The sequence below is a fragment of the Siphateles boraxobius genome, unplaced genomic scaffold (genome assembly GCF_051911475.1).
Source record: "Siphateles boraxobius isolate OS27281-9 unplaced genomic scaffold, OSU_SipBor_1 130, whole genome shotgun sequence".
In the NCBI taxonomy this organism is placed as follows: Eukaryota; Metazoa; Chordata; class Actinopteri; order Cypriniformes; family Leuciscidae; genus Siphateles; species Siphateles boraxobius.
In genome coordinates this window covers 31,703,758-31,731,306 of record NW_027508734.1, presented here as the reverse complement: position 1 = coordinate 31,731,306, position 27,549 = coordinate 31,703,758, and the positions used below count along the sequence as shown (strand labels likewise).

Genomic DNA, 27,549 nt, shown 5'->3' with positions numbered 1-27,549 from the left:
TGGGGCTTTACACATCTGCTTCTAAAACCAGAGACAAAACAGTTTGCATGGTGGTCTAATGGTTTGCCCACTTGTAGTGTATAGCTCTGTGCTGTTTCAAACCCAGATGTACGAGCTCTCTCCTCTTGCTCCGACTCTTCAAGATTCCTTATCCGGAAGGACTTAGCCTACTCAATTCCTACACGTCTGGGCACGACTGACGCATTTGTCCCAAATTGGGTTAGTCCAAGAGATCAGATCCCTCACAAGTCTAAGCACACACAATCTCTCTTCATGTTCTCTTACAACAGCATAACAGGAAACTGAAATTTGGTCTGACCCCCAGCATCCTCGTCACATCACCATCCTTCCAACCACCCATCCATCCCGGCTGTGTAGGGAGGAAGACTTCCCGTGGGGACCATCCCCCCAAAAAAAGACAAATCTGAGACCTATTAATAAAACAGAACACTCACATTTCCAGCATACTCACACTAATCTCAGGCAGCTGTTATCTCTAAGCAGGAAGTGCTTTCTGGGCCCACTGCCGTGCTGACAGGGGCGCGTACCCAGTAAACGGGCTGAACGTGATAAGATAGTTAGTGTTTGAGGGGTGATCTGTCTATTTTCCAGAATGTTACAGAACCCTGAGAGTCCAGTTCTGCGGATTATTCGTTGCTTATGGCGGCCCACTTTGGCAATGTACTACACTGAGTCTTCCTACTAGCCCAGGACAAGAGGGCAATGCATGATGGGGACCTCTCTGTACAGATCAACGCTTCTCAGTACAGGCGGCTTTAGTGTGTCAAACTATATACGCAAATTCACGGTAAGATCCTGATTTCAAGCAAAGGGAAGGAGAAAAATCAGTTTGTATAGAATATAACTTAAAAAATATATTTAAAAATGTAATTGAATATATATATATATATATATATATATATATATATGTGTGTGTGTATATGTATACATATATACATATATTTACACATATTGTTAATATGCAGTTGCTATTGAGAGACTTTTCACTTTTAGGTTATTAGGACATTGCCATTTACTAATAAACTGCTCTTTTTAGGAGCTAAATCAGTCTTTTAAAGCTGTCCTTATCTCAGTGACTGTTAATTTAAGACTCTCTCATGACAAAAAAATAATAATTTTGTTTGCAGATGTATGGTTAAATATGGTTTGTAATTCTGAGAGGAGATAGAACTGTTAAACAACTTCAGGGTTGCTATTACCACTCAAATGTGTGATTACTTTATTTGCTTACTTTGATCCTTTAAAAGCTTTTTTCTTGAGCTGTTGTTATAGTTGTGTGCTCTGACATTTTTTTACTTTTTTGTGGCAAATCATCTCAGCATTGTTGCAAATTGCTGTACATGTTTTTGACAACAGTGCCCTTTGGATTTCTGACAAATTGATCATTGTCTGTAACATTTTAAAGATGTTGTACATCAGCACAATCTCATCTCTTTTCTCAAAGACGAAACAAGTAAAGGCAATTAGCTTACGTGGGAGAGTGAAGAAGAGAAACAATTTATTTCGAGAAAGCATATTTAGTTTACCCAATTAAAGAGATAACGATAAAGGGACAGCGGGTGAAAATTGCATTTTTTTTCTATAACCTGGCACATGACATCTCTTCTTATTTAGACTAATGTTTTTTTGTGCATTGTCCCTGATTTAATAAAGAATAAACTAAACTAAACTAAACAACTGATTGAATTTAATTCATCCCGACACTTCATAGCACTCAAAGTGAATTTTTATTGAAAGGTTTGAACCGTTATGGGATTTACATCAAATTTAAACACCGTCCCCTTGAGTGCTCTTGTCAAAGACAGAAGTGGGATACAGACACATCTGCTCTTTCAACCTTTAACGCCAAGGGTCCCTGCCATGTCAAACATGTATGTGAGGGCACAGAAGGGACTGTAAAACGAGACTACAGTCCAAACATTCCCTTCAGAGAGGGCAAGTATATATGCCACTGTGCACAACAGCATCCATTAACAAAGCCACATCATTTCTATCAGGCTCATGATGTACCACAAGTACAGCAGTTTAGCAGCAGACTTGCATTTCTCCTCTTAATGCACACTGTGTACTCCACTTGCTTGTGTGACATTTTAATGAAAATCAGAGATCAAAGAGGTTTTAATATATTAAGCAGTGTTAAAGTTATGTTTATCTCTGTCAAACAGATAGTCTTTCCTAGTGATGTTTTTACTGGCCTGAGATATGTTGTGGACTGGAAATTGAGTTGCTTATGTTGTGCCAGGTTGTAATAACAGATACCCCCTTCATCCCACCACCAAATAGTCAGCATGGAGCCACATTCCTATGGCTGTCCAGACCTTGGCCTCTATTACATAACAAAGTTATACTATATTGTGAGTATTGTGTTTTGGCAGTCGAACACAGCAGAAAGCCATGTTCTTACAGAAAGATTCAGACAAAAAGTCCCTGGCTTACACATTTAGAATTGGCACATCCAGAGAGTTCAAGGTTCCCTTCCAGAAGCCCCTTTTATCTTATACATTTGGTAGACAAGCTAATCACATTCAAATTATTAATATGAACAGTTCAGTGAGTTCACACATTGGGAATAAAATCTATGACCTTGCCATTGATAGCATGCTACTAGCTACAGGAATGCTGAGCTTTTGGCAAGTTATGTATATAAACAGGCTTTCTGCACACATTTTCTATTTATTTTATGTTCCTTTCAATTAATAAGTTCTTTAAAACTTCTTAATGGATTTTAAGTAATAGAAAATAGGGTGAAACTTTACAACAGCATACAGTTTTTTATTATAGGCTAATTAATAAATAAATTAATATAACTTATAAATCTAGCTTATTGCTTATTGGTTTCATTCCAGAGGAGGTGAGAGAAAGGCAGTTGTAGCATATCATTAATCCTCATACCCATGTCCACAGAGGTTTATTTTTACTTAAAATGTCAACCAAAGTCACCTCACGTTCCAATGACGAGGGTGTTATAGGTGATATATAGTTGTGATAGGGTGGATCCAATGGTTGAATCTCAAAGGAAAATGGATGCTACTGCAATGAATTAAAAAAGAAAACGTGATAAGAAAATGAAAGAGGGAGATTTCATCTTTCTTTTCTCTACCTAATGACTGGCCATTTACAGAGGTCATTCCTTGCGTGCCCACCTGTCAGCAGCATCTGCTGAGGAGAATTTAAATGTTTTGGTGACGTCAAGAGAGCGCTGGAACTTTGGCAATCACCAAGGCCCACTATAGGTCACATAAAAGCCCTGTGGAGAGAGAGAGAGAGAGAGAGAGAGAGAGAGAGAGAGAGAGAGAGAGAGAGAGAGAGAGAGAGAGATGCAAAATAGAAGTGGAGAGATAAGATACCCAATGGAGGTGTTTATTTAAGTGGTGTCATGTCTCTGGCACGTACCAACAACAGGGTTGCCTGAGCTGTCTGTTTTGTTAGAGGCACACAATACCTTAGACGAGTAGAGACCAACGGGGGAACTGATCAGTGGGGCTTCCTCTATTTCTGCATTTTCTCATTGCACTGAATGTGACTGGGGCAGCCATGAGTAAACAGACTCTGGCCACTTGTATTGCCAAGATGTATGAAGGCAGCAGACTGGAGACCTCTGGAACTCCATCTGGGACAGTCAAGAAGCCGAGTCCAACTCTGATAGGTAGTCTGAGCAATGTGGAGGTCAAGTTAAACAACCTGGAGGGGAAGGTGGAACAGATTGAATGTACCCAGACAGAGGTGCTTCACAAGCTGAGCTTATTGTGTCAAGGGATGGAAGCACTAGAAAGGAGCCTTTTGCCGCACAGGCATGGTGCTCAAGAATCAAACGGGATCAAAAATGGCCAGCGAGAGAGCAACAAGCTCCCTTTGCTGACTGAGGTCAGATCACTTTGTGGGGAAACTGTGGATCTGCTTCATAATCTCAAACAGGAGAGTCAACAGCAGAGAAAGAAGATCGAATGTATGGAAAGTTCTTTGTCCACTCTGGAGAAAGTAATAGGGTATGTGGGAGATGCTTTCCGTAACTCAAAAATAGTGGAGTTCATCCTCTATGGAGTGGTGCCATGGAGAAGACAAGGCCTTCTGGACACTGTGGAGGAAGAGGTCAGTAAGATCCCGGTCATCCAAGATCTCTGCAGCAAAAAGATAAACAGAAAAATACAGAGGTTATCTGATATCCAGTACAACAGGAGATCCTGTAGAATGAGATTTACTATACAGATGGAGCTGTTGCTGAAAATGAGGACAAACTCAAAACAGCCTGCAATGTGAAATAATATGTGCAAGATATTGATTGTTTGGATTGATGAAAAGAGCATTGTAAAGACTGAACATAGACCTGTATAGACCTCAATTTGTTCTAAGAACTTTTATTGTATTTATTTTATTGCATTAGATTCTTAATAATTATGTACATTATGCATGTTATCTTTTCATTTAGTTGCATTACACAGCGTTTCAGTGTGTAGCTGCAACTGTAAAAAAAGTTGCTGCCTTATTTTTAATAATGTTTAAGTTATTTTAACTTAAATTACAGTAAACTAAAAAATGTTACAAAATTAGTTGAATATTGTATAACATAAAAAATTTGAAAATTACTTAACTTATTTTGATGAGTTAAAGCAATGTAAAAATATATGTTGTCATAACTTATAGATCATATAAGTTTTAAAGTGTGTCAGGTGGTCTTTATAGCTCAATAGATGACTAAATATAATTTAGAGTAGCATGCCAAAGATAAAAATACCTCATAGTTCACAGTAATGCATTTACAATGGTCAAACTAGACAAATCTAAAATCCCATTTTCTTTCATAGAAAGAAAAAAGGGAAATGTCCCTGCAATTTTATCCACCCTTTACTCTGTTGGCTGATCTATTCTTGCTTGCAAGGGTGTTAAGTTTACAGCCAATCTAACCTTTTACCAGGGTTGCTATTTTATCTATGAGGAGGCTGAACGAGCCTCGTGTTTCAAATTCCTAGACTGGATGTGTGACTGAGCTGATGGTGACTGAGTATAACCCAGTTTTGCAATAGCAAAACCACAGTTTAAAACCAAATCTTTATCATACGTAGGCTACTTTAAATAAAGTGTAAATGTGAATTTCTCTCAGAACAACTTTTCAGATGACATATTCCATTTATTTTTAACTGGAGTGGTTGTACATGCCTATATTGTTAACTAAGGACTGCATCTCTTTTAAAAATAAGTGGAAGTGCTTTTGTATCCACATAAAATTACAATAGTTGGCTTAGGCTAGAAAATGGAACCTTTCCATGCTGTGTATAATAAGCAGATCTGTTGTCAAACAGTGTAATTATACCAAGCATTTCATGCAGCAAATGCCAAAAACCACTAAATGGAATGTTTTGTGACAAATGCCCCCTGAGTCGTGCGGTGAACATGAAGCTGCATAAGTGCCATTCTGTAAACATGTTGACTATAATACTGCTATAATGTTTTCTTATAATTCACACACCCACATAATGTTTATAGATCTAATGATGTAATTACTTATTTAATCTAACTTTGCCAAATCCATAAAAACATCCAATCCAATGTTTGAGGGAATATTTAACAGGCTCTATAAGTTCTGTTCTGTTAATATGTTATTACAAAACGTACACTTCTGTTTCAGGACAAAGTGAAATAATAGTTGAAATCAATCAATACTGTATAAAAAACAAAACAAAAGTATAATATATCTTTTTTTTCACAGAAAAACAAACCAGATGGCAACAGCATTAAACCAAATGACAGTTACTGCCACCAGAGCACACAGACTTCAGAAGAGGTTAAAGAAGTGATTACAGGTATGAATAAAATATATTTTCAGCAGATTATGGACTAGAAATGTTTATTATTAAGAGACAGCTTGTGAGAAGTGATATGTCAGAGCCTTTTCCTGCATGCAATTCAATGTACGGTTCTATAAAACATGTTATAGCCCTGACTCTGTGATTATCCACAGCTGAGACTGAGCTGCAGAAGCCAGAGGTCACTGTTTCCACTGATCCCAGCCTACCTTCTCCTGAAGCCCTAAGAGGAGCAAGTGAACCTCTGATACCTGTTAGTACAGGAGAAAGCTCCAAAGACTTACGAAAGGCCAAGGAAGTCACAGTGAAGAGCAGAGGTGCGCCTGCGCAGGTCCAGACATTTGGTCCTGAAGTCCAGCTGGAGACGGAGGATATTGACGTATATTGTGTACCCAAGCAAGAGACAGATAGTTCAACCGCCACACAAGCTAATGCTGAATGCGTCACTGTGACAACAATTAAAGTGGAAAAAGATTTGTCTCTTCAGCAAGAGAGGTGACAAATTACAAATTGCTGCCATTTAAGCTGAATGGAATCGTTCAACGCATTTCCTTCTGCATTGAATTATAAAAGGGATGTTGTCAATGATATGTTGGTTTTTCTAAGACTGTAGCAGAAAAGTGTCAAAAATTACTATGGGCTGAAAGGGAAACGGGTTATAACGGAAGACCGAACATTGTCATTGGCCACCTTTGGAGATAATTACATAGCAGCTGATGCCAGTGAGGATGCCACTAATACTCCAATGGACTCTTTTACACTTTTCTCCGCCTGATAAGAACTATATAGAAGATTAGAGATTAGACACCTCACATTTACAGAGTATTGTCATTAACCCTGCTAAAGTGGCCAGAACAATCATCGAAGAGGTTGCAATATAAATACTTGTGAAAAATATAACATGTGAACATTTTCAGTGAATATTACTCTAAATAACATCTCTGAACAGACCAGAAAATAAATATCACATCTAGAACAGCTCCTTCCTAAATCCTATAAGGCACAATCATACAGCCGTCTCTTTCTGTGTCGTAATAGTTTTACAAGGCAGAGTGCTGATAATGCACCTGCAAGTGCTCTGTATTATTAATGTTTGCTGTATATTTTGTACTGAAGCACAAAAGACCTTCTGCCTGAAATAATAGGCTGTTGTGCATGCTGGAAAGTATAATTCATTAGACTAATGGCCAAGGTCTTGAGATTACACTATGCAGTGGTGACTGAATGCATGCTACCAGCCTGTCAGGCATTATGAGTTTTAGGCCATTTATTTTTATACAAAACATTCCAGTTAAGGACCTTGTTATGTTATTGGGTTTTGTGGGGCTGTTGTTCGTAGTAGCCCCTCACATGCAGCCACATAATATTTCATAGACAACACCCTTATTATAAGGACACCTACTATGCTGCTTTGCTGATTCCCATATTTTTAACTAGTTATATATATCAAGGTCTCACATACATGGTTATACCTTTGAAAAATGAACAAATGGTTGTTCTTTTGATTATTCACAGGGCTCATGAACAGGCAGATGTTTCACAGGATGGCGATGAGGCTTCACTCGAGTCAATAGTTAATGGACAACAAGTGGAGCCAAAGGTTGAGGTTCCTCACAAACAGACAGAGGTTCAGGTTGGCGACAAGGTCCATTTGAAACAACAGCTGGAGAAGAACGTGGATGTTCCTCGCAAACCTCAACTCTGCACCAAAGAGCCTGTCAACAAGGATGCAGAGTTCAAGTCACAAAATAAAGACAGAGTAGATATGGTAGCAGCTGTGACAAAACATGATGAGAGAAAGACAGGATCTGAACCAGCTATCAAGAAAAATGAAAATAAAACTGCTGAGAAGATTTTGGAGTCTGACCCAATAAAGAACTGTGCAGCTCCTAGTCCACAAAACACAACCCCTGTTGAGGAAGAAAAAGCAAAATCAGCACCTCTGAGAAAAGCAGAGACACAGCTACTGATCATCGGTGAGTGATTCATTCCTTGAAATGAAACTGTGTTGATATACACTCACTAGCTAAGAATGGAAATCTTGAAATAAATATTTAAAATATATATTTATGATTCTGGATCCTTAAAGTCACCATGAAATCAAAATTGATTAATTTGTCGCAATATTTTTTTATAAATAATTTCCATGCACATCATTATTTTTTTAATTCATTTGCCCTCGTAATCTTTAATCAGCAACATCTCTTCTCTATGACGTGTTCACTGCCGTGAGGTTGTCACTGCCTGTCACTCATGTAGCCTACACAAAAACCTGCTGATTATTTATTATAACTGCGCATGTAAACGTCCTTTTTCCTTTGAAATTAAGTGACATGTGTCTTTGTATTAGGAGAGTGCCCGAAGTCGAATACCTTATTCGGAAAGGCACAGATAATGGCTTCAAAAAAAATAACGAATAATTCTGGCGAATAATATTCGTCTGAGGCTGACACAGTAACTCCTCGTGTTTACTGGATCACAGGTGAGCCAGGAGAAAGCAGTAGCACGATATTAGAGACTACATAAACATCTAAAATCCCAATCCAATAACAGAGGTGGACAGTAACAAAGTACATCTACTTGAGTACTGTATAAGTACACTTTTTGAGTATCTGTACTTTACTTGAGTAATATTTTTTCTGGAAACTTTTTACTTTAAGTTCACTACATTTGAAAGACAAATATCGTACTTTTTACTCCACTACAATTCTGTCATGAAAGTCGTATTGACGTCAGAACCCGACGTCGGATTGACGTCAACATCCAACGTTGGACACTGGATTTTGGTTGGAAATGAAAGTCGGGTTGACCTCAATCTGACGTCGGGTTCTGACGTCAAACCAATTTTCATTTTCAAAAACAATACAACGTCTGTTCAACGTTGGAGATTAGCGTCAATCTGACTTTGGATTTTGACACCAACCCGATTATCATTTTCAACGTTGGGTTTGGTCTTCTAAATGCAAATTTTGTCATTGTTTTGGAGCACACTAGCTTATAGATAACAGTAAGACTAACATATTCATACTAAAAGGCAAAAAACTTTAAATAGGGCACTATTTGAGGAAACCATTGTAGACATTATTTTGTGCACTTCCTTATTGAGCCAATCTCACATTCAATCCCACTACTGGAACTGTGATTGATATGAGGGTATGTAGGCGTAGATTCAGAGGCATAAGGGTAAGTATTACATACAACAATAAAACAATGCATTGACATTTACTTTTTACTTTTGATACTTAAGTTCTTTTCAAAAACAAGTTCTGTACTTTTACTTAAGTAAAAATTGTTCCTTACAACTTTTACTTGTAATGGAGTAATACTTGACCAGAAGTATCTGTACTTTCACTCAAGTAAGGAAGTTGTGTACTTTGTCCACCTCTGTCCAATAATGAGTGTGTGAATGACGGAGAATGAACTTTATGAATGAAAGGAGCGCAAATCAAAGCCTCGTTGTCGTCTACGCGTGCATCTCTCAGAAATCAGAGCTCGGCAAGAGAGTAACTAAAATACTACATTATACACATATTTGATATGCATATTTAAATGATTTAAGCCTTGTACAATATGATACACGAATGAATGAAATAGGCTATAACAACACAATCACAAATCAAAAAGGGTGCTGCAGTCTGCGAGTCTCCGTCTCTCAGAAAACAAACCAGTTCTGTATCAAGAGTGATAGCCTATCTGTAAGATACTGAATCGTACACATGTTCTACTACTTGATATGAATATTTCAACGATACACGAATGGATGAATGAATGGAATAAGCACACAAGCACGATTGCAAATCAAAAAAGCGCTTTGCCGTCTCTGCGTGTCTCCATCTCTCAGAAACCAAATTAGTAGGCGGCCTAATCAACTCTGATGCATATACATTTTCTACTAGGCTACTTGATTGGTCTATTTAAATGTTTTAAACTTTGTAGCCTTTATGATAAGCTAGGCTACATTATATTTCTTTGTCTCATTCTCTCCTGAAGATGGCATTTATGCAGGTATATTATTTATAATTTGTTCAGCTTTGAATTTTTTCTTTTATATATCATTTAGTATTATTGTTTTAATTAGAAGTTAATTAAATATTTCATTAACAGATCACGAAAGTTCCTCAAGCCTGAACTCGAACTCCTGTCGCCCGAAGCACAACCGAAATACTCGCATTGCACTGCTACCGACAGTTAGAAGAATTAGATATTTAAATAAATGTTATAATCGTTATAAAAAAAATTAATCAGTTATAAAAGGCATACATGTTCAGTGATAACTACCAAGAAAACAGATAACTGTAAAAAAACAACAACAAAAAAACAGAAATAACGGTATTCTCCATAGATTGTAAAGAAATATGGACGTAGTGTCCATGACGACGCCTGTAGGTTTCTGAAGAGCGTTTTTAACATAGACAGTAAAAGAAATGGAAACAGCGACCCCCTTGGTTTCAACGGAGAAAAGTGAAGCCCGATTAGAAGCACTCACTTCCTGATGGCTGAGCGACTGCGCAGGCTCAAACTGAGCTTGACGACGTAGCTGTGACGTGAGCAACCTGTCTGACAGTTGTAAATCTTCTAGTAGCTGTGCCAGGCCAAATCTGAATCACCTAATTCCTCAAAAACGTTGTTTAAATTTTTTGTCCCGTTGCTTTTATGGACTCTCTATCTATGGGCTTCTCCCTTGACTTTATGCCTCCATGTCCCCCCGATTGCCTCATAGACAGTAGAAGATTGCCTGCGAGCTTCTCCTCCTGTCTATACGATGTCTCTACTATGCAACAGATAGTCGCGTGGTTATGACGCAATCATTAGCCTATTTTTACAAAAATGGCTTCTACGGGGCCATAACGTAAGATGCAAAGTAATGGAGCCTTTTATACGTTGTTGTGTTTCTTTAGAAATAAATAATGGACAAATTAAGTCTTTGGACGCCTCAGATGTAAAGTTATTCGCTGTCAAAGTGACGCCAAAATGAATGGGAGTCAATGGAATGCTAACAGCAGGTGAAGTTCTGCTAAAGTGGCGGCCCCCGCGAGGCTTCAGTTTCCGGCTGTTGGATTACCCCCTTGGTTTTTGAAGCCTAAATTGGGCGTAGTCGGCCGTCGCCATATTGGCAGCGCGTCACCGTGTGTCACTCCCGGATAAACGAAAATGGGCAAAAAGGCGGGTTTTGGGTGAAGTTAAGGTGCCTCGATGCTGAAACTACTAAAGTGACAGCTGACTTGAAGAAGTAGGCCTAAAAGCCAATAGTTAAAATTCATGTTTTTGCCCTTCGAAATACTATAATAGTTAAAAGACATAACTAAACGTGAGACTATGTGTATTGTGATGCATTATTATTCTGCTAGATAAAAATGTATTATCATGAAGTAACTTACAATATTTGCTCTGAGCGTGTGTGTGTCAGTGATTCTTGCTCATACATGTCAGTCAGCGTGGCATCGCACGTCAAGTTCGTAGAGAGCTTTATTCAGTCCATTTTAAATTCTGATAGTTATTACCTAAGAAGTTCAAGTAAATGCACTAGAAATCCACACTCATTTAAGGGACGGAGAGAAAGCACTGACACCTGGAGGATTTCATCTGACGGTATTTTTTATTGAACACTAAAAAGTTAAATAAGCATATTATAGTCTATCTGTTCCGTAAGATCAACGGTACAGCAGAACGAGTGTGGCCTCTATATCTTAGACGTTTTTCAATCTGAACTCCAAAAAGCAACAAAATTGTCAGACATCCATGAATGCATGTTCACAGAGGAATACAACTGAAAAACAGCGCTGGTTGTTCTTTCGAAACTCGACAACGACGGAATCCAACGGCGTGGTCAAAAGTATAAGAATGTATTAAATTTTACAAAATAATCCCGAAAAAAGTATAAACACGGTAAAGATGGCAAGTTCAGCAGCTGGAATCAGCTGAGGTGATGTGATGGCTAACAGAGAGCAGACAAACGGCTAGTGACAGGAGCGGCAATCCACCTGTCACTCAAGTGGCCACGCCGTTGATTATGCAGCATTTTAAAGTCGTCATGAAACGGAAGTTGAGATTGTCCTTTTTTCCATATTGTGACGTATATCCGAGTGAAACGGCTTCTGAAATTAGAAAAAAATGTAGGGCGGTGCTTGATTTCGTCCTTCGGGAAATGATTGGATCGTTGGAGGTTGGGCGTTGCTAACAAAATGGAGGCAGATTTGAATGCCAGTGTACAATCAGTTGTGGAGGATTTCTCTCCACCGGACTCACCAGCGTTATTATAAATAATTTATAATAAACACTACAATATTACATAAAAATACGAATGGTAAAATTTGATTTCATGACGAATTTAAGGCTTAATATAATTTAAACGGATGAGTTATATATATAAAAAAAATCACCCCTTCACAGTTGTCATGAAGGGCAAAATTAATTATTTTATTTTAGTTTGGAATTAGTTTGGAAGTCAGATTACACTGCAATGTGATTTTGATTCACTTAAAGGGATAGTTCACCCAAAAATGAAAATTCTGTCAGTATTGACTCACCCTCATGTTGTTCCAACCCCGTAAGACCTTCGTTCATCTTCGGAACACGAATTAAGATATTTTTGAAGAAATCTGAGAGCTGGATCACTCCTCCATTGGCTTCTTCAGGGATTGAAACTTGGCAGCCCTGAAAAGTTATTAAAGGTATCATTAAAATAGTCCAAGTGACTACAGTGGCTCAATCTTAAGTTTATCAAGCGACGAGATAACGACTTTTTGTGCGCGAAAACCCCCAAAAATAACGACTTTATTTCAACTATTCATTTCCTTCTCTGTGGGCCTTGAGTCAGTTCATTAGTGTAATAGCGTAAGCTTCTGTTGTTGTACGTCACAAGCATCACACACATGACCAGCGTCGGCCAATAGTGAGCCTAGGTGTGACGTAGCTCTACGTTATCACACTACGTTAACTGACTAGAGGCCCAACAAGAAGGAAATTAATAGTTGAAATAAAGTCATTATTTTAGTTTTTTTGCGCACAAAAAGTACTCTCGTCGCTTGATAAACTTAAGATTGAGCCACTGTAGTCACTTGGACTATTTTAACGATATCTTTAATAACTTTTCGGGGCTGGCAAGTGTCAATCCCTGAAGAAGCCTATGGACTAGTATGGAGGAGTGATCCAGCTCTCAGTTCGTGTTCCGAAGATGAACGAAGGTCTTACGAGGTTGGAACAACACGAGGGTGAGTAAATACTGAAATAATTTTCATTTTTGGGTGAACTATCCCTTTAAAATAACCGTTTCATAAGAGTAATTAGTTTGTGAGTTGGACTACACTGGTTGAGCAGTATGAGCTGGTTGCACTTTTTTGATTCACTAAAACAACTGGCTATAATAGGCTGTAAAACTGGCAAAAAAATAAGAACAGATTCTTGGTTCCCAACCCTACACTGGAAAAGGCATTGACAGCAATGTATGCATGAGCAGTCATGCAAAATGCATGAGCAAATTTGTATAGAAGATGATCAAACAGTGGACAGCATGTAATGAACAATGACACCGGAAACCAGTAAACATCATGTGACAAAAATGATCAGTTAGGCTTTAAACTTAAACTTAAAACAACTTAGAACTAAAAATAAAATCCATAATTAGTAATTAGAACTATACAGCTTGTAGTGTTCAATAAAACCAGCATGCTAATTTTTGTTTTCTAGATGACAGTCCACCTCTTCCAGCTCCATTCGAGCATCGCATTGTCAGTGCCAAGCAGGTTCCCATGAACTCATATTACGCAGTCAACCCCAATGACGTGCTGGGCGGGTGAGTCCATGTGCAGAAGGATAAACCCATTAGTTTACCCAAAAATGTAAATTCTGTCATCAGTTCTATCTCCGTTTAGGGTAGTTCTGAGAAATTGAGCATCAAAGTTTTTACATCCCTGCTGTTTTGTGAGATGGAACCTTTCTATTTTATTAATAACTACTGACAAAATATTTTTTTTTACAAAAATAACACCACACCGGCATTAATAAACACCTAATGGATAAGATTATGTCAAAAACTCAATTTCGACCAAAAGTGGAGATAGAACCGTATAATTCTAAGCTCACGACATGCCTTTGGTGTGAGAGACCCGGGTTCGAATCCACTGTGAGACACCTATGTCCTTGAGCAAGACACTTAACCCCCTAGTTGCTCCAGAGGCGTGCGACCTCTGAAATATATAGCAATTGTAAGTCGCTTTGGATAAAAGCGTCAGATAAATGTAAATGTAAATGTACTGTTGTTTGTATGACTTGCTTTCTTCTGTGTTACATAAAAGAAGATATTTTGAAGAATTTTAGAACCAAAATTTTACGCTCCACAAAAGACAGAATATTATAGGTTTTGATCGACATGAGGGTGAGTAAATGATGACAGAATTTTCGTATTTTGTTGAATTATCAAAACCATACTACTTGCCTAATTTAACCTGTGTGTAATCAAGTCAAGTTATGTCAAGTCACCTTTATTTTAATAACGCTTTATACAATACAGATAGTTTCAAAGCAGCTTTACAGTGATCAACAAGAAAATAATGATTCGATGCAAACTGAATTAAATTCAGCTGTAAAGAAGTTCTAAAAAGACAATAGTAAACTGCCATTCTTCATTTTAAAACAGTATTGATTCAGTTTGGTTTAATAACTGTGTAAATTTCATTATTATGTCATCATCCAGCTCAGTTCAGTTAACATTAGATACAGATACGGAACAGATAGGGTTGACGACGATAACCTCGGTATAAGAATGAGACAGACAGACTAATGTTAGCATAGATACCATTCCTCTTACAATGTAAAAAGTACATCAGATGTTGTGGGAAGTGAAAACTAATACTTATATATCTGATACTGGCTAACATTTATTCTTGGCATTATCTGTATATTGTTTCTTCCCAGTTATATCTGACATGCTGACATGAGTGCAGCAGATTAGATTGTGGGGAGTGGCTGTGGGGCTGGGGACTCTTTCTCCAGGAACATATAGCACGAGTTGAATGACTGGTACACGCAGACAAGGGTTCATTTGCACCCCCTCTCCACTCTTGTTCCACATACGCCACAAATAAGTAAGCAAGGGCTTGTTTTTGACTCATCATCTGCAGAGTTTATTTTGGGCAGGTGTTGAGCTGGTCTGTTTGCAATGGTATTATTTTCAGCCACAGCAGCAGCAGCCATCTTGACATAAACACGCAATCTCACCCAATGGAAACACAGTTCCAAGTAAATAGCCCAGTAAGTGCAGAGTGAGAAGAACAGCGGCAGGGAGTGACATAACTTTCACAAAGGTTGAAGTGATGTCCATAATCCATTAAATGAAATCGGTGTTTACGTGTGTTATTGCAGAGGCCGTTTTGGACAGGTACACAAGTGTGCAGAGTTGTCGTCTGGTCTTATGCTTGCTGCTAAAATGATAAAGGTCCGGGGAATGAAAGAGAGGGTGAGTACAAAACATGGATAAACCATTAGCATTTCAAACATGTTTACCCCCCTTGCGCTCTCTCTCCCCTCCCACTCCAATCTGTCCATCACTCTGTTCCTGTTAGGATGCTTTATGAGAACATTTCCTTGACAACTGCTGACAGTTCTGCACATGAGCATATGAACAAATACGCACACATTCACACACACACACACACACACACACACACACACACACACACACACACACACACACACACACACACACACACACACACACACACACACACACACACACACACACACACACACACACACACACACACACACACACTTGCACTCTCGCAAATAACTTAAGATCACCCATAGTCCCTCAAGGACATGGAAGCACATGTTGTTTTTAGTATCTGCATTAAAAACAAAGCATACTTTCAAGTAGAAAAGAACACAATATTTATACGGTGAACGTCATTTCACCAAGTACAACATGTTCCTTCAGCATCTGTGTTGATCCTGAAACAACATTCCAATCAATCAATCAGATTTGAGGGACAAGTTTACAATTTATGTCAAGTTTAGGCTTACAACCAGGGTCAGGTGCTTCTACATTAGTGTTATTCACTTATCATTTCCCTCTGATTTTAAGGATAACTTATGGGTAGGTTTAGGATTAGGGGTAGGGATAGTATTAGGACAAAATTTTGGGACAAGAATGTTGTTCCAGGATCAGTAAAATATGTTGATCCAGGAACATGTCTTACTTGGCAATGAAATATTTACATTTCACATTACACTATATATATATATATATATATATATATATATATATATATATATATATATAGTAATGTGAAATATTAAATCTTTTCTTTGTACAGAATAACATGTACTTTTATCTGTTCCCTTCATCCTCCATGCTTCAACAAGTGCTGATAATTAAATATAATGATGGCACTTCTGTCATTAGCAGCACTTGCCCTCAATGCAATGCCCTTCTCTGCCCTATGATCGGTCTGTTGCCACCATTAGAGAGTAATTAGACAGGAATGGACAAATGCAGATAATTTTCACTCTCTCATGTTTTAATTCCTGCCACTCGACACAAATGTCAAAGGAGTAAAAGAATTCAACACACAATCACATACAGTGTACATACACTTAATCTCTCTAAGCTTCATTTGCATTTCGAAATACTCCTTCTTATAGTGGCAACATGATGTGCCATTCCTGCTGCATGTGCCGTCTGCTCCAATGTATGCCAGAGAGAGACAGAGAAGCTTCAAATGGGATAATTGAATGCTTTTCGTGGGTCAGAGAATGGAGGACAGGAAGAGCTAGAGTAACTAGGGCAGACAATTACAGGGTTGGCAAAGGCTGTCAAGCCCCCATTCCGAAACGCTTGTTTTTGCTATACCCAATGCAATCATTGCAAATTCACTTCAAGCTATTTAACTGGGCAATTTAATTTCTGAAAAAGCTTCTCTCTTACTAATGACCTAATTTTTAACACTGCTGCTATTATCCTTTGGAGAGTAATAACAACACCATATAAAAAAAAGAAAAAAATGAAAATAGGCTTTAGAAAGCTGTTGTAGATTAAAATGCATTTGCTTTGGAATTATTTATTTATTTGTGCTTTCATTCCAGGATGAAGTGAAAAATGAGATTGGAGTTATGAACCAGTTAAACCATGTGAATCTGATTCAGCTGTATGATGCTTTCGAGTCTCGGACTAACCTCACACTCATTATGGAATAGTAAGTAAACCACAGAGAGATCTTAGTTCAAATCAGAATGATTGTTTCCAAGTATTAGAAAGGTTTGATTAAATAGCTCTAATTCTAAAAATAAACCAAATCTGCAAAAAAAGAACATTAATTCTAACTGTTAATTCAGGCTGATTAGTGGCTTTGGACAGTATTCATCAGGCCTCATTTGCAAAGCAAATTTTCTCTCCTGGCCTGGTCCTCACATTCTGTCACAAGAACACAGAGCTCCCACACATGCCACTTTGGTGTGTGTGTGTCATCTTCATGTCTTGTCCACAAATTAAATTATTAAAAAATATTTAATTTACAAAAAAGCTTTTAATTGAATGATATAGCAGCGAATATTCATATTTGTAATACAAGACATAAATGATGAAAGATTGATATTGTTATATGAACAAGGAACAAGTATCAAAATTCAATTTTGTTTTAGCATTTAAAACTACTGGCACCCACACAGCTCTTAATTTCAATATGCATGCCCAAATAGACTGAACTAAAAGAGAGGAGTTCATTTGTGATGGTTTGTTATTTCAGTGTGGAAGGTGGTGAATTGTTTGATCGAATCATTGATGAGAATTACCAGCTGACGGAGATGGATGCCATTGTGTTTACCAGGCAGATTTGTGAGGGGGTTCAGTACCTTCACCAGCAGTACATTCTCCATTTAGATCTTAAGGTAAACTCCACACACAGCACTGAATGTTATAATGTGATACTGATAGGATTAGCAGTGAATATAGTGTCGGGTATCTCTATGGAAAAATCCACCAATGAATCACCCATGTATGTCAACATCAGCAGTCTGAATGTTGCACATTTGAATTAGCACACTGCCAGTGGACTTGTGCCTTGTGCTGTTGTTAACATGTTGTGTATAGAAATATGAAATGCATACAATCTTATAGGATACTGTACCCCTATAGCCCATAACAATAAATTTGAATCCTGTATTTAGTTTTAAATACTATTTTTTTTATGTTGTTACTGTTTTATAATTAATAGTCAGTTTAATAGTCTCCCATTCCATGTGAGGTCAGCTCCATCAATTGCCACTTTTAAGTCTCATTTAAAAACTTATTTATTTTCTTTAGCTTTTGAAAAAGTTATGTTTGTTTTGTTGTATGATTTTAATGTTATCATTTTTGTAAAGCACTTTGGGGCAACGTCTGTTGTTTGAAAATGTGCTATATAAATAAAGTTCCTTGCTTGCTTGCTAAATGTTTTTTTAAATCTCTCTTATTTCTTTCTAATATACATTTTTATTTTTTGCAATATAGCCAGAAAATATCTTATGTGTGAACAGCACGGGGAATCAGATCAAGATCATTGACTTTGGACTCGCCAGAAAGTAAGTAACCAGACCTCATTAAATTGTCTTGTTATTAAATAATAGGCTTATTGACATCTCATATTTTTTAAGTCTACAAAAGAAGCACTTTTCTCAGTCTTGGGTTATTATGCCCCTAATTTCACACATAAAACAAAGTACGTGTTTATAGCTGGCATCATGTCTTCTGATTCACACCACTGTGCTGTCACCATGACTACAGTCAGATTCCTTCATGTGTGATCATTTTTGAGAGCTTTGTTTATTTTGAGGTTTAAAGCTTAAATCCATTAAAACAATTTGAGTCCTTACAAAGTCATCAAAATGTACTGTGCCTTGTAACTGTTAGTAACTGGCATAGCTTTTAAGGTAAGAATTTTTGTGTGCAAGTAAAGTACTGGTGTGGGGTTTGCGGTTTACATGTTTTTCATTTATCCAAAATGACTTAGAAATGAGAAAAACTACAACAAAAGCAATGCATACTACTGAGGAGTGGCACAATACAAAATACCAGAATTGCTCAAAGAATTACAAAAGAAAAGAACAGAGTGAGAAGTAGAGTCAGGCCCTCACAGGGGAGTTGTGTGTTTTCTGAAAGTGTGGAAGGATTCATTTTGGTGGAGTTGGGAACATTGTTATATCACTGAGGTACATTGAATGTGAAGGTTTGGGAAAGTGATTATTTATATATAATCCGCCTTTTATATGCACCTCACAATTTTGCAGATATGTGTGGAGGTAGAGGTACAGATCCAGTGACTATTTTGTTACGTTGAGTTGAGGCATGCATGTGGCCTGCAACTGGGATCATTGGGATCCACAGAGTGCAAAAACACATAATTGAACGGTCTTTGTTTTATGGTCTTTGATGCTCAGCTAATTTAAGTCAAAAAGTACTTCTAGGTTCTTATCTGACCTGGTGTTTTCATTGGCAAGGTTTTGTTGAATCAGTTTTGGTTGCGAGTTAGTGAGATTGGGTTTGGTTTTTCATATGGGTATGATACAGGATCCAAAAACAAAAATGTGTCTTTCCCTCCCACCAGGTATAGACCCAGAGAAAAGCTGAAGGTCAACTTTGGAACCCCAGAGTTCCTGGCACCAGAAGTTGTCAACTATGACTTTGTGTCATTTCCTACAGACATGTGGAGTGTTGGTGTCATCACATACATGCTGTGAGTACACAACTAGGCAGTAAGGCAGATCTACAAATTTTAATAGAACTCCCAAATTTTAACAGAAAGTGTAAAATTGGCATTAAAGAGTCGACATTCATAAAGTATGAATTATTATTTGTTGATTTATGCATTATATATTTTCACTTTCTTCATACTCTGAATTGTACAGTGGCGTAGACTTCTGAGTGAAATATCAGAGAGATCAAAAGCCAAATGCAAATGGAACGCATATGAAAGTTTTAGAGGGCTCTTCTAAGAGCCCTCATCATTCAATAGAGCGCTGATAAAAGAGCACCAGTGCCGTACAGCTCAGAAAGCATGTTACTAATCCTGCTGCTCTGATGCTGTCAAAAAACAAACAAACATACAAACAAACAAAATCCTGTACACACAAACAAACACAATGTCTGATCCTGTGCACTCATCACTCTGCTCTCCATGAGCAGTGCTGCTGTACTGGCCATAGATGACCCACTGCTTTGGCCAATAGTGTCAAGCCTCAACGAATGAATCAATTACTTGACAGCTGTTGGTGGAGATTTAGGGCTTGCCCATCCAGAGAATATGTGTTTAACCTACTTCACACTTTCTAGAACTGAGCACCCTGAAGTCTCCAGCATTCATTGTATTAAAGGAATAGTTCATTTCAAAATGAACATTATGTCATTTTACTCACCCTCAAGTTGTTTCAAAGCTGTAATTCTGTCTTCTGCTGAACATAAAATAAGATATTTTGAAGAATGTCAGTAACCAAACAGTTGATTGGCCCCATTGACTTCCATAGTATTTTTTTTATACTGTCTGTTTACCGACATTCTTCAAAATATCTTCCTTTATGTTTTACAGAAGAAATAAATTCATACAGGTTTGAAACAACTTGAGGCTGAGTAAATGATGACAGAATTTTCATTTTGAAGTGAACTATTGCTTAAACTTAATTATGGCTTTTTATTTAACAGCTGTCATTACTGTTTTTGTCCTCATTTTAAAGTGTTTAGATACCGTTTTGGCATTAAGGTTGCATATTCATTTATATGTAGATTTATATATTTTGTAATTTAAAATATATTTTATAAAATTACTTTTTGTTTTCATATTTTTTCACTAATGCTTTACAACACGGTTTAGTATGTTTAGTATTGACATTAATTCATGTATTAAGTATCAATTGTTAACTGTTAATTTGTTAATTCACAATAAATTAACTAATTTATACAACTTGAAATGTTGAAAATGTATTAGAATATATAGAAATGATATTTACTTCACCATTAACCATTTATTCATTAAATGTAAGATTTTAACCAAATACTACTAATGAGCAAAAATACAATTGATTGTGAGAAGACAACAATATTTGCAGTGCTCCAATATGAACATTTTAAAAGTAGAACAGAATGATACAGAGGTATAAATGCACCTTTTTACCTCCTAATTATTTAGTTCAGAACTAAGGGTTAACAGATTTTCTGGGTTATTCACACTCCCTGTGATTTCTTTTTTTCAGTTTGAGTGGCCTTTCTCCATTCATGGGTGACAATGACACAGAAACAATGAACAACATTCTGCACGCCACATGGGAATTTGAAGCAGAGGCATTTGAGAATGTGTCAGAAGAAGCTAAAGACTTTATTTCCAGCCTCCTTGTGCCCGCTAAATGGTATTCATCTATCTCATTATTCTGCTAGTGGGAAACCTTAGAATATACAGAAAGTCACGTTTTCTATCCCACATAATTCGTTATAGCCTCTCTTCTATTATTTCTCCTCCTTTCTGGTTTTTTAGATTGATTTAAGAGCCCCACTTTCACTCTCTTCCATCTCTCAGTCATTGTCCTGTACTTTGACCTGCAGGTTCCCTTAATGACATCCTGACATCGAAACTGAAACCTCTGAAAATGCAGTGCTGTACACCAAAAATGGACTCAAATAACATATAATTGGCTGGTGATGTAACACGGGCTGGAGCAGTTTAGAGCATTAGAAGCTAACCCTTACATTGCTGTCTTAGCTAACCTCTCCCACACAAGGGCTGTAATGCTCAACTGGCATGAGATAATAGCAGGCTGGCACAGCAGGTTGCCATGAGAGGGCGCATTGTCTTTTGCCCACCATCTTACCACAGTCTACGCAGTAAAAGAGATGATTCAGTGCACTTTGACAAGGTGCATTTAGACGCAGCATGACACCCACCCTGGCCTTCCTCCCTTCTCTTTATCTGTGATGACAATGTTGTCTAATAACCTCATCACAGTCCCCCCACACATGCCATGTGATTCATATCACCTTTGAACATTCATGCTTTCAGACGATGAATACTAGTGAATTAATTGCATGATGATAATGTAGTATAATCAGCTGGATTTCTTCTTTCTTACTGGTAAAAATGCTCTAGCGCACAATTCTCAAATTTTACGCCGTCTTTCAGTTGGGTCGACTTATTTAATTAAGAACATTGCTTTCAGTAATTTTCAGGGAACCATCTATTCCTTGTCTCCGTTGGCACAGTTAGCCAGATGTTAGCATGGTTAGCCAAACCTTAGCACAGGTTCTGTCCCAATAGCCCCACTTGCGGTCTTGGCCACTTGAGAGTGAGTACGCAAGACTGCCCCAGGTCTAAAAAATGCCAAAGTTCAGGGCCCTATCATTAATATTGTTTATTTTAAAGTGCAAAGTATTGAGAATCAAAAGTTGTAAATAATGCTCTCTAATTTTTTTTAAATGCTTTTTTACAAGTGTGTCCCATCAAGTAATCAAAAGTACTGCAAGTATGTGTAGAACTTTTGATTACTTGATGGGACACAATTGTATAAAAGGATTTAAAAAAATTAAATAATTACAGAGCATTATTTTACAACTTTTGTAGGCTTGAAAACAATATATGATTCATAGTCATTACACAGAAGGGCCTGAATTGTATTCTGCATCTTATGGAACTGTTTTTTGTTTGTGTGCCTGATGTTTTCAAGACCTTAATGTTTCTGTGTTTGCATGGTTTCTATGGCAGCAGCCGTCTAAGTGCATCAGGATGCATGAAGCACAGCTGGCTAAATAACCTGGAGGACAAAGCCAAGATGTACAAAGTTCGGCTCAAGTCACAAATGAGGCTTCAGCGTTACCTTGCTGCTCACCGTCAGTGGAAGGTATGGAATCATCAGTCAGCGCATTTTTGATTTTTAAATGGATTTATATGGTGTTCGCATACCAGCATAACACATGATCCTGCTCTTATGTTAACTCTTTTTGTTTTTACAGAAACATTTCTATGCGGTGGCTGCAGCAAACAGGTTGAAGAGGTTTCAGCAGAGCAGATCAGTTAGTGTGCCAAATTAGTTATTAACCTGGAGGACAGTGTCAGTAGCTTGAGAGAACATCACAATGTCACACACTGGGAAATTAACATGTCTCAATTTGTTGAATGATTTGAAATGGCTTTGTAGAAAGCGTTTAATAAGCTCTTGTCTTGTTTATAGCCAGTGTAATAGTATCTTTTTAAAAAGTGTCTTTTTTATGTACCTTGTTTGAAACACTGTTGCATTTAATTTCCACTTCATCATGCTTTCACACCAGGAGTGTACGGCATGGATTGCAGGGTGTGCTTTTGAACCACATGAAAAAGCTGTTGTCCCTTCTGTGAAGGTGTTTTTCTTGGGCACTACTGCCTTATCCTAGTATTTGAAAGAAAGTGTTTTTGGTTCTGAACTCATGGTTTCAGTATTTTATATTAGTAAAAAAAAAAAAAAACATAGCATGAAGATTTGATGTAGAAGCACTGCGGTCATCCAAAATGTTTTGTTTAGCACATTAATTAGATCTGGAAACAAAATCTGAATATGCCGGGCGTACACCAAAGGATTTTCACAGTCCCAGACTAAAGACCGGCAGTCTTTAGAAATCTTACTGGAGTCTCGGCGCACTCCCGTCGTCTCGATCGTTAAATGTGAGGTGATAATCTGCAGTCGGCGACCTGATTTTTGCCAGTCTTTCTCTAGTCTTTCACATCAAACAGATATATACAGTTTGATATTATCGCAAGTCTTTAGTCTGAGACTAAAAACTGTGAACCCAAGTCTTTTCTAAATCTTTTCAAAGTCTTTAGGTGTACAGAAAGCATTAGAGACTCAACTGGCATGGTCCGTTTTTATTTTTCAGAATTCTCATTTAAAACCTTTTCACTGGTTGTTCAAGAAAAATTGAACGTTATTATTGTGACTTGAAACTGCTTTCTATGAATTGATTGCATTTGTACACATTTATATGATAATAGCATAACCACAAATAAATGCACAAAGGTGGTTCTGCTCTTGACATAGCAACTGAAAAACAAGTGTACTGAAGTTAGCACAGAATTGTAGGGCAGTTCTGTTTTCTCTATCATAGTTCATATAGAGTGTGCTTGTATAGAAATCATTGTATTGGGTATTTTTAACAATATTGTGACAAATAGTCTCAGTAGAAAATTAGTGTTTAATCAAGACATTAAAAAACATGAGAAACCAAGAAAATTAAACTGTCTTGAATACACATTTTATTCACATCAAAATCAAACAAAGCAGATGTGCCATGTATTATTGAAACAAATTGATAAATCACATCTAGATGATCTTGACTGTATTATACACCTCCAATGGGATTTTAAGGTGACTCAAACCAATACCACAGAACACTGAGAAATGAAGTCATATTGTCACCAGACATAATCATCCAAACAATGTCAGACTAAACACAAATTCATTCAAACTAAATGCATGAATGACAAATCCTGCCATTTGCAATATATTATCTAAATGAGGAGCTTAACAATTGGCAAGTCTTTGCACAATATCTAAAATAGTAACTATCTTTGACCTGGCAAATGGCAATAAAATAAAAGTGTGATAAAAAAGTGCCTCAATTCCTCTGGAAACGTCTGTATGTGGACGAAACAATTTCACACAAGAAGCCAGAGGGGGGCAGGCAACTTCTCTTGGTAGAGTATTAAATCCAACTCAAAAGTTCCTGTTGACATTATGCAGAACCATAATTAAATGAATGGGAAACTTAAAACCTTCAAGAATCTACAGCCTTTGCTTTTAATGCATTTTCAAGGATTTTTCTTTTCCACTCCTCATAAATTTGTGTCTCTTCCTCCTCTGTCTTTTCAACTCGCTCTTGCTTAGGAGATGTTGCAATCTTCCCATCTGAAGAAAAAAAAAAAAAAAACCCCGGAAAGACAATTGCATTTATCATCAAACATGACAGATATGTTCTGTCTTTTATTAGATATTACATCTAGAAGTATTCATTAGAAGTCTTATTGCTCTAAGAATTTTTTTCCCTCACAGGTTGAAGACATGCTTAACAAACAGAAAAGGTTACATTGATAATCCTCCACTGCACATAATGGCAGCTGATGGGTAGAAATAATTTGCCATTATTAGTTATTGTGACAAAAAGGTGGATTTCTTACCATCTTCTGCCGTTTCTAGCATTTCAGTGAGAGACTTCTGCCTCTTTTGAGCAGTTTTGACTGGTTTCTCCACAGATGAAGCATCTTCTAAGGATACAGAGAGATATTAGAGTGAGTCAGTCTGCTTAATATCACAACTTCAATATGTACTTGAGAATAAAAAACATGCTGATCTTTGATGTTCAACTACACAGAAAAAATACATTGTCTAATTGTGATATGCCTGTAGCCATGGTAACTAGTGAAAATGACCGTTTCTTCATGACAAATCTCTTTGAAGTAATATTTTTATTTTATAATAAAAAACAAGATTAAAAGTTGTGCACCTTCATCTTATGCATCTTCGTTAAACATGAAAGTCAAACCGAAACCACCCACAAAAATGTCTTTGAGCATTTATTTGCTTTAATTAGGCAATGTGTCATTTTCTAAAAAGCTTTTGTTTGAAGGAGTCACACTTACTGCAGATCTCCTGTCCGAATTTCTGGAACTGTGTGCACAGCCGATCAAAGATGCCTTTCTTCGCTCCAGATGAAGAGGCTAATTTCCTGTCAGTTTTGATTTTCATGCACCTTCAAACAGGAAGGACAGAACCAATTTATTTGTCCATTTTCAATAATTAAATGTAAATCAGATGCAGTTTAGATTTAGAGATTTCGGTGACTTGTTGACATGCATAAAATCCTTTTGACCCATCTGGGAGCTTGAGTTTATTATTGTACAGTAACAGATTTTGGTTGGATAGCAATAACCTAACAGTCTCAGTACAGCTGGATTCCTTATGCGAGCACTCACTTTCATAGAGTCTAATATGCAGATAACCTAGCTCTAAGGACAAGGAACAAACATGTGATGGCCAATCCAAGATTTGACCTTTTCAAATGTAAATTCAGCTCCAAATGAATCTGTATGTAATTCACTTCTCATACCCTCATTTTAAAGTACTTATGGCCTCAATGCCCATCAATATTTATATCTAATGTTAGTGTCAAACACCTAATCATCCATCAACAAGTATTTTTGAACCATCCATTATCTGACTCAGTGATGATGTGTAATCACAGCAGATTTCAGGGCTTCAAAATACTCACTTGCATGCCGCATATAGAGCTGCTGTGGTAAAGAGAGACTTAGACAGGTCGAGGTCTTGCTGCTGAGCTGCGGGTAAACTGGTCTCATACCTTAAACAAATACATGTAATTTAAATCAAGTCATTCAGAATCAATTCAAGCTGATTGCACTGATGCAATGTGAAGTCTCACCGTTCAAGGATCTGAGAGGCCACTTTAACTGCTTCCAAACACCCATACTGCACTGCAAGATCTCTGAGACCCAGGCTTGACTGCAGGCCCAGCATGCACTCCATAGACTTTAAATTGCTGGAGTAAACCTTAGGACTCAGGCCAGATAGTTTGATGGCATACTCCTATCCAGCAGAATATTGAAAGAATATTATCTTTGTACATTTATTGCAAGAAAAAATGTTTACGTATATAATACATGTTAGATATGTACAGCATATTGTGTAAACCATTCAATGTTTATAGTCTCAGTTGTCTCAGTTGACAGCTGTCTCCGTTTCCACTACACCTATTTTGCCCCTAATGTACATTTTTTTCAAAAGTTATACAGTGGATGAGCAATTTTTAATATTACATGAGCCGTGTTGCACGAAGAAAACAGATTATTTCTAAATGATGTAAAAAGTGTTTAAATATTATTTGTGTGCATTTAAGTTTGAACAATTGTAGCAAAAATTGTCTTGACAAGACACAGGAATAGGCCAATACTTTAAGATAATAAATATTAATAATAATTATAATTTTCATGCAGAAAGCTACTATATTACACATGATTTGAAATGGAATGACACAAATGACACTGGTGGTAATTTTCATGACTTTCAGGGGACAATTTTCCTATGGTGCATACATGGCCACTATTAGACAGTGTTAGTAGATATTAAAATCATGTGAATAGACAAATAAATGTGTGAGAATGCGAGAAAAAAAAGTATATTGGATTTTGGATCTAATACTCACGCAAATGTATATTAGCTAACAACATACTTAAGTGTGCATGCATGTATGTCTGTACATGCATAACGTTACATCATATGTGTATGCTTATGTTACACATCAAGACACACATAAAGGGAAAAGGATCTTACCTTGTCTACAGGACATTTCATTGAAGTCGCTGCCAACTCAAGGCAAATAAGGGCCTTACTGGTGGCTGTCACAGAACCCAGTCCAACACATTTCACTTGGGATAATCGCATGTATTCTTCTGCCTGGCTGAAAATGAATCCGAATTAGTTCTGTTGTTATATTGACATGTTCACTTCTAACTGAACCAATGTCTTCCCAAAACAAGCGAGTGGCTAATATATTGCAACACTTACCTCAATACCTTAACAGATGTTAAACCGATCTTCGAAGCAAGCTTACTAAACAACTCTTTATCCATTTGTAAAGTTGTTCGATCTTCTCACCACCGCAACACAGCAGAATCCTTCACCAGACTTCGCAAAAAGACAGGCTGATTTCGCGGGGAAAAAGACACGTGTC

At 37.3% G+C, this 27,549-nt stretch overlaps 2 protein-coding genes across 5 annotated transcripts; one reads left to right on the top strand and one right to left on the bottom strand.

Moving 5' to 3' along the window:
- Nucleotides 1-514: 514 nt before the first annotated feature.
- mylk3 (myosin light chain kinase 3) lies at nt 515-24,035 on the top strand. Of its 4 annotated transcripts, none has more exons than XM_077229132.1 (14): nt 541-808; nt 2,277-2,375; nt 5,726-5,819; nt 5,978-6,317; nt 7,338-7,798; nt 13,509-13,614; nt 15,183-15,276; nt 16,905-17,014; nt 17,564-17,705; nt 18,307-18,377; nt 19,400-19,528; nt 21,039-21,191; nt 22,538-22,673; nt 22,786-24,035. In XM_077229132.1, the coding sequence occupies exons 1-14, from the start codon at nt 728-730 to the stop codon at nt 22,861-22,863; spliced, it is 2,094 nt and encodes a 697-aa protein (XP_077085247.1). In that variant the 5' UTR covers nt 541-727; the 3' UTR covers nt 22,864-24,035. The 4 variants fall into 4 exon arrangements, with proteins under 4 accessions (XP_077085248.1, XP_077085247.1, XP_077085249.1 ...); XM_077229134.1 differs by having other exon boundaries at nt 542-808; nt 2,264-2,375; XM_077229133.1 differs by lacking the exon at nt 2,277-2,375 and having other exon boundaries at nt 515-808.
- On the bottom strand, nt 24,036-27,534 carry orc6 (origin recognition complex, subunit 6). The gene is made up of 7 exons (XM_077229135.1): nt 27,384-27,534; nt 27,150-27,276; nt 26,242-26,405; nt 26,071-26,160; nt 25,442-25,551; nt 24,980-25,066; nt 24,036-24,710 (listed from the first exon to the last, which is right to left on the bottom strand). The coding sequence occupies exons 1-7, from the start codon at nt 27,446-27,448 to the stop codon at nt 24,580-24,582; spliced, it is 774 nt and encodes a 257-aa protein (XP_077085250.1). The 5' UTR covers nt 27,449-27,534; the 3' UTR covers nt 24,036-24,579.
- Between the last annotated feature and the right edge of the window lie 15 nt (nt 27,535-27,549).

Excerpts from the sequence above, each read along its gene's own strand:
- mylk3 (XM_077229131.1), top strand. The coding sequence starts at position 3,556 with ATGAGTAAACAGACTCTGGCCACTTGTATTGCCAAGATGTATGAAGGC. Across the intron at positions 13,615-15,182 it reads CCCAATGACGTGCTGGGCGG|AGGCCGTTTTGGACAGGTAC; the intron begins GTGAGTCCATGT and ends GTGTTATTGCAG. Across the intron at positions 18,378-19,399 it reads GACTTTGGACTCGCCAGAAA|GTATAGACCCAGAGAAAAGC; the intron begins GTAAGTAACCAG and ends CCCTCCCACCAG.
- orc6 (XM_077229135.1), bottom strand. The coding sequence starts at position 27,448 with ATGGATAAAGAGTTGTTTAGTAAGCTTGCTTCGAAGATCGGTTTAACA. Across the intron at positions 26,406-27,149 it reads TGAAATGTCCTGTAGACAAG|GAGTATGCCATCAAACTATC; the intron begins GTAAGATCCTTT and ends TCTGCTGGATAG. Across the intron at positions 26,161-26,241 it reads GCCTCTCAGATCCTTGAACG|GTATGAGACCAGTTTACCCG; the intron begins GTGAGACTTCAC and ends TATTTGTTTAAG.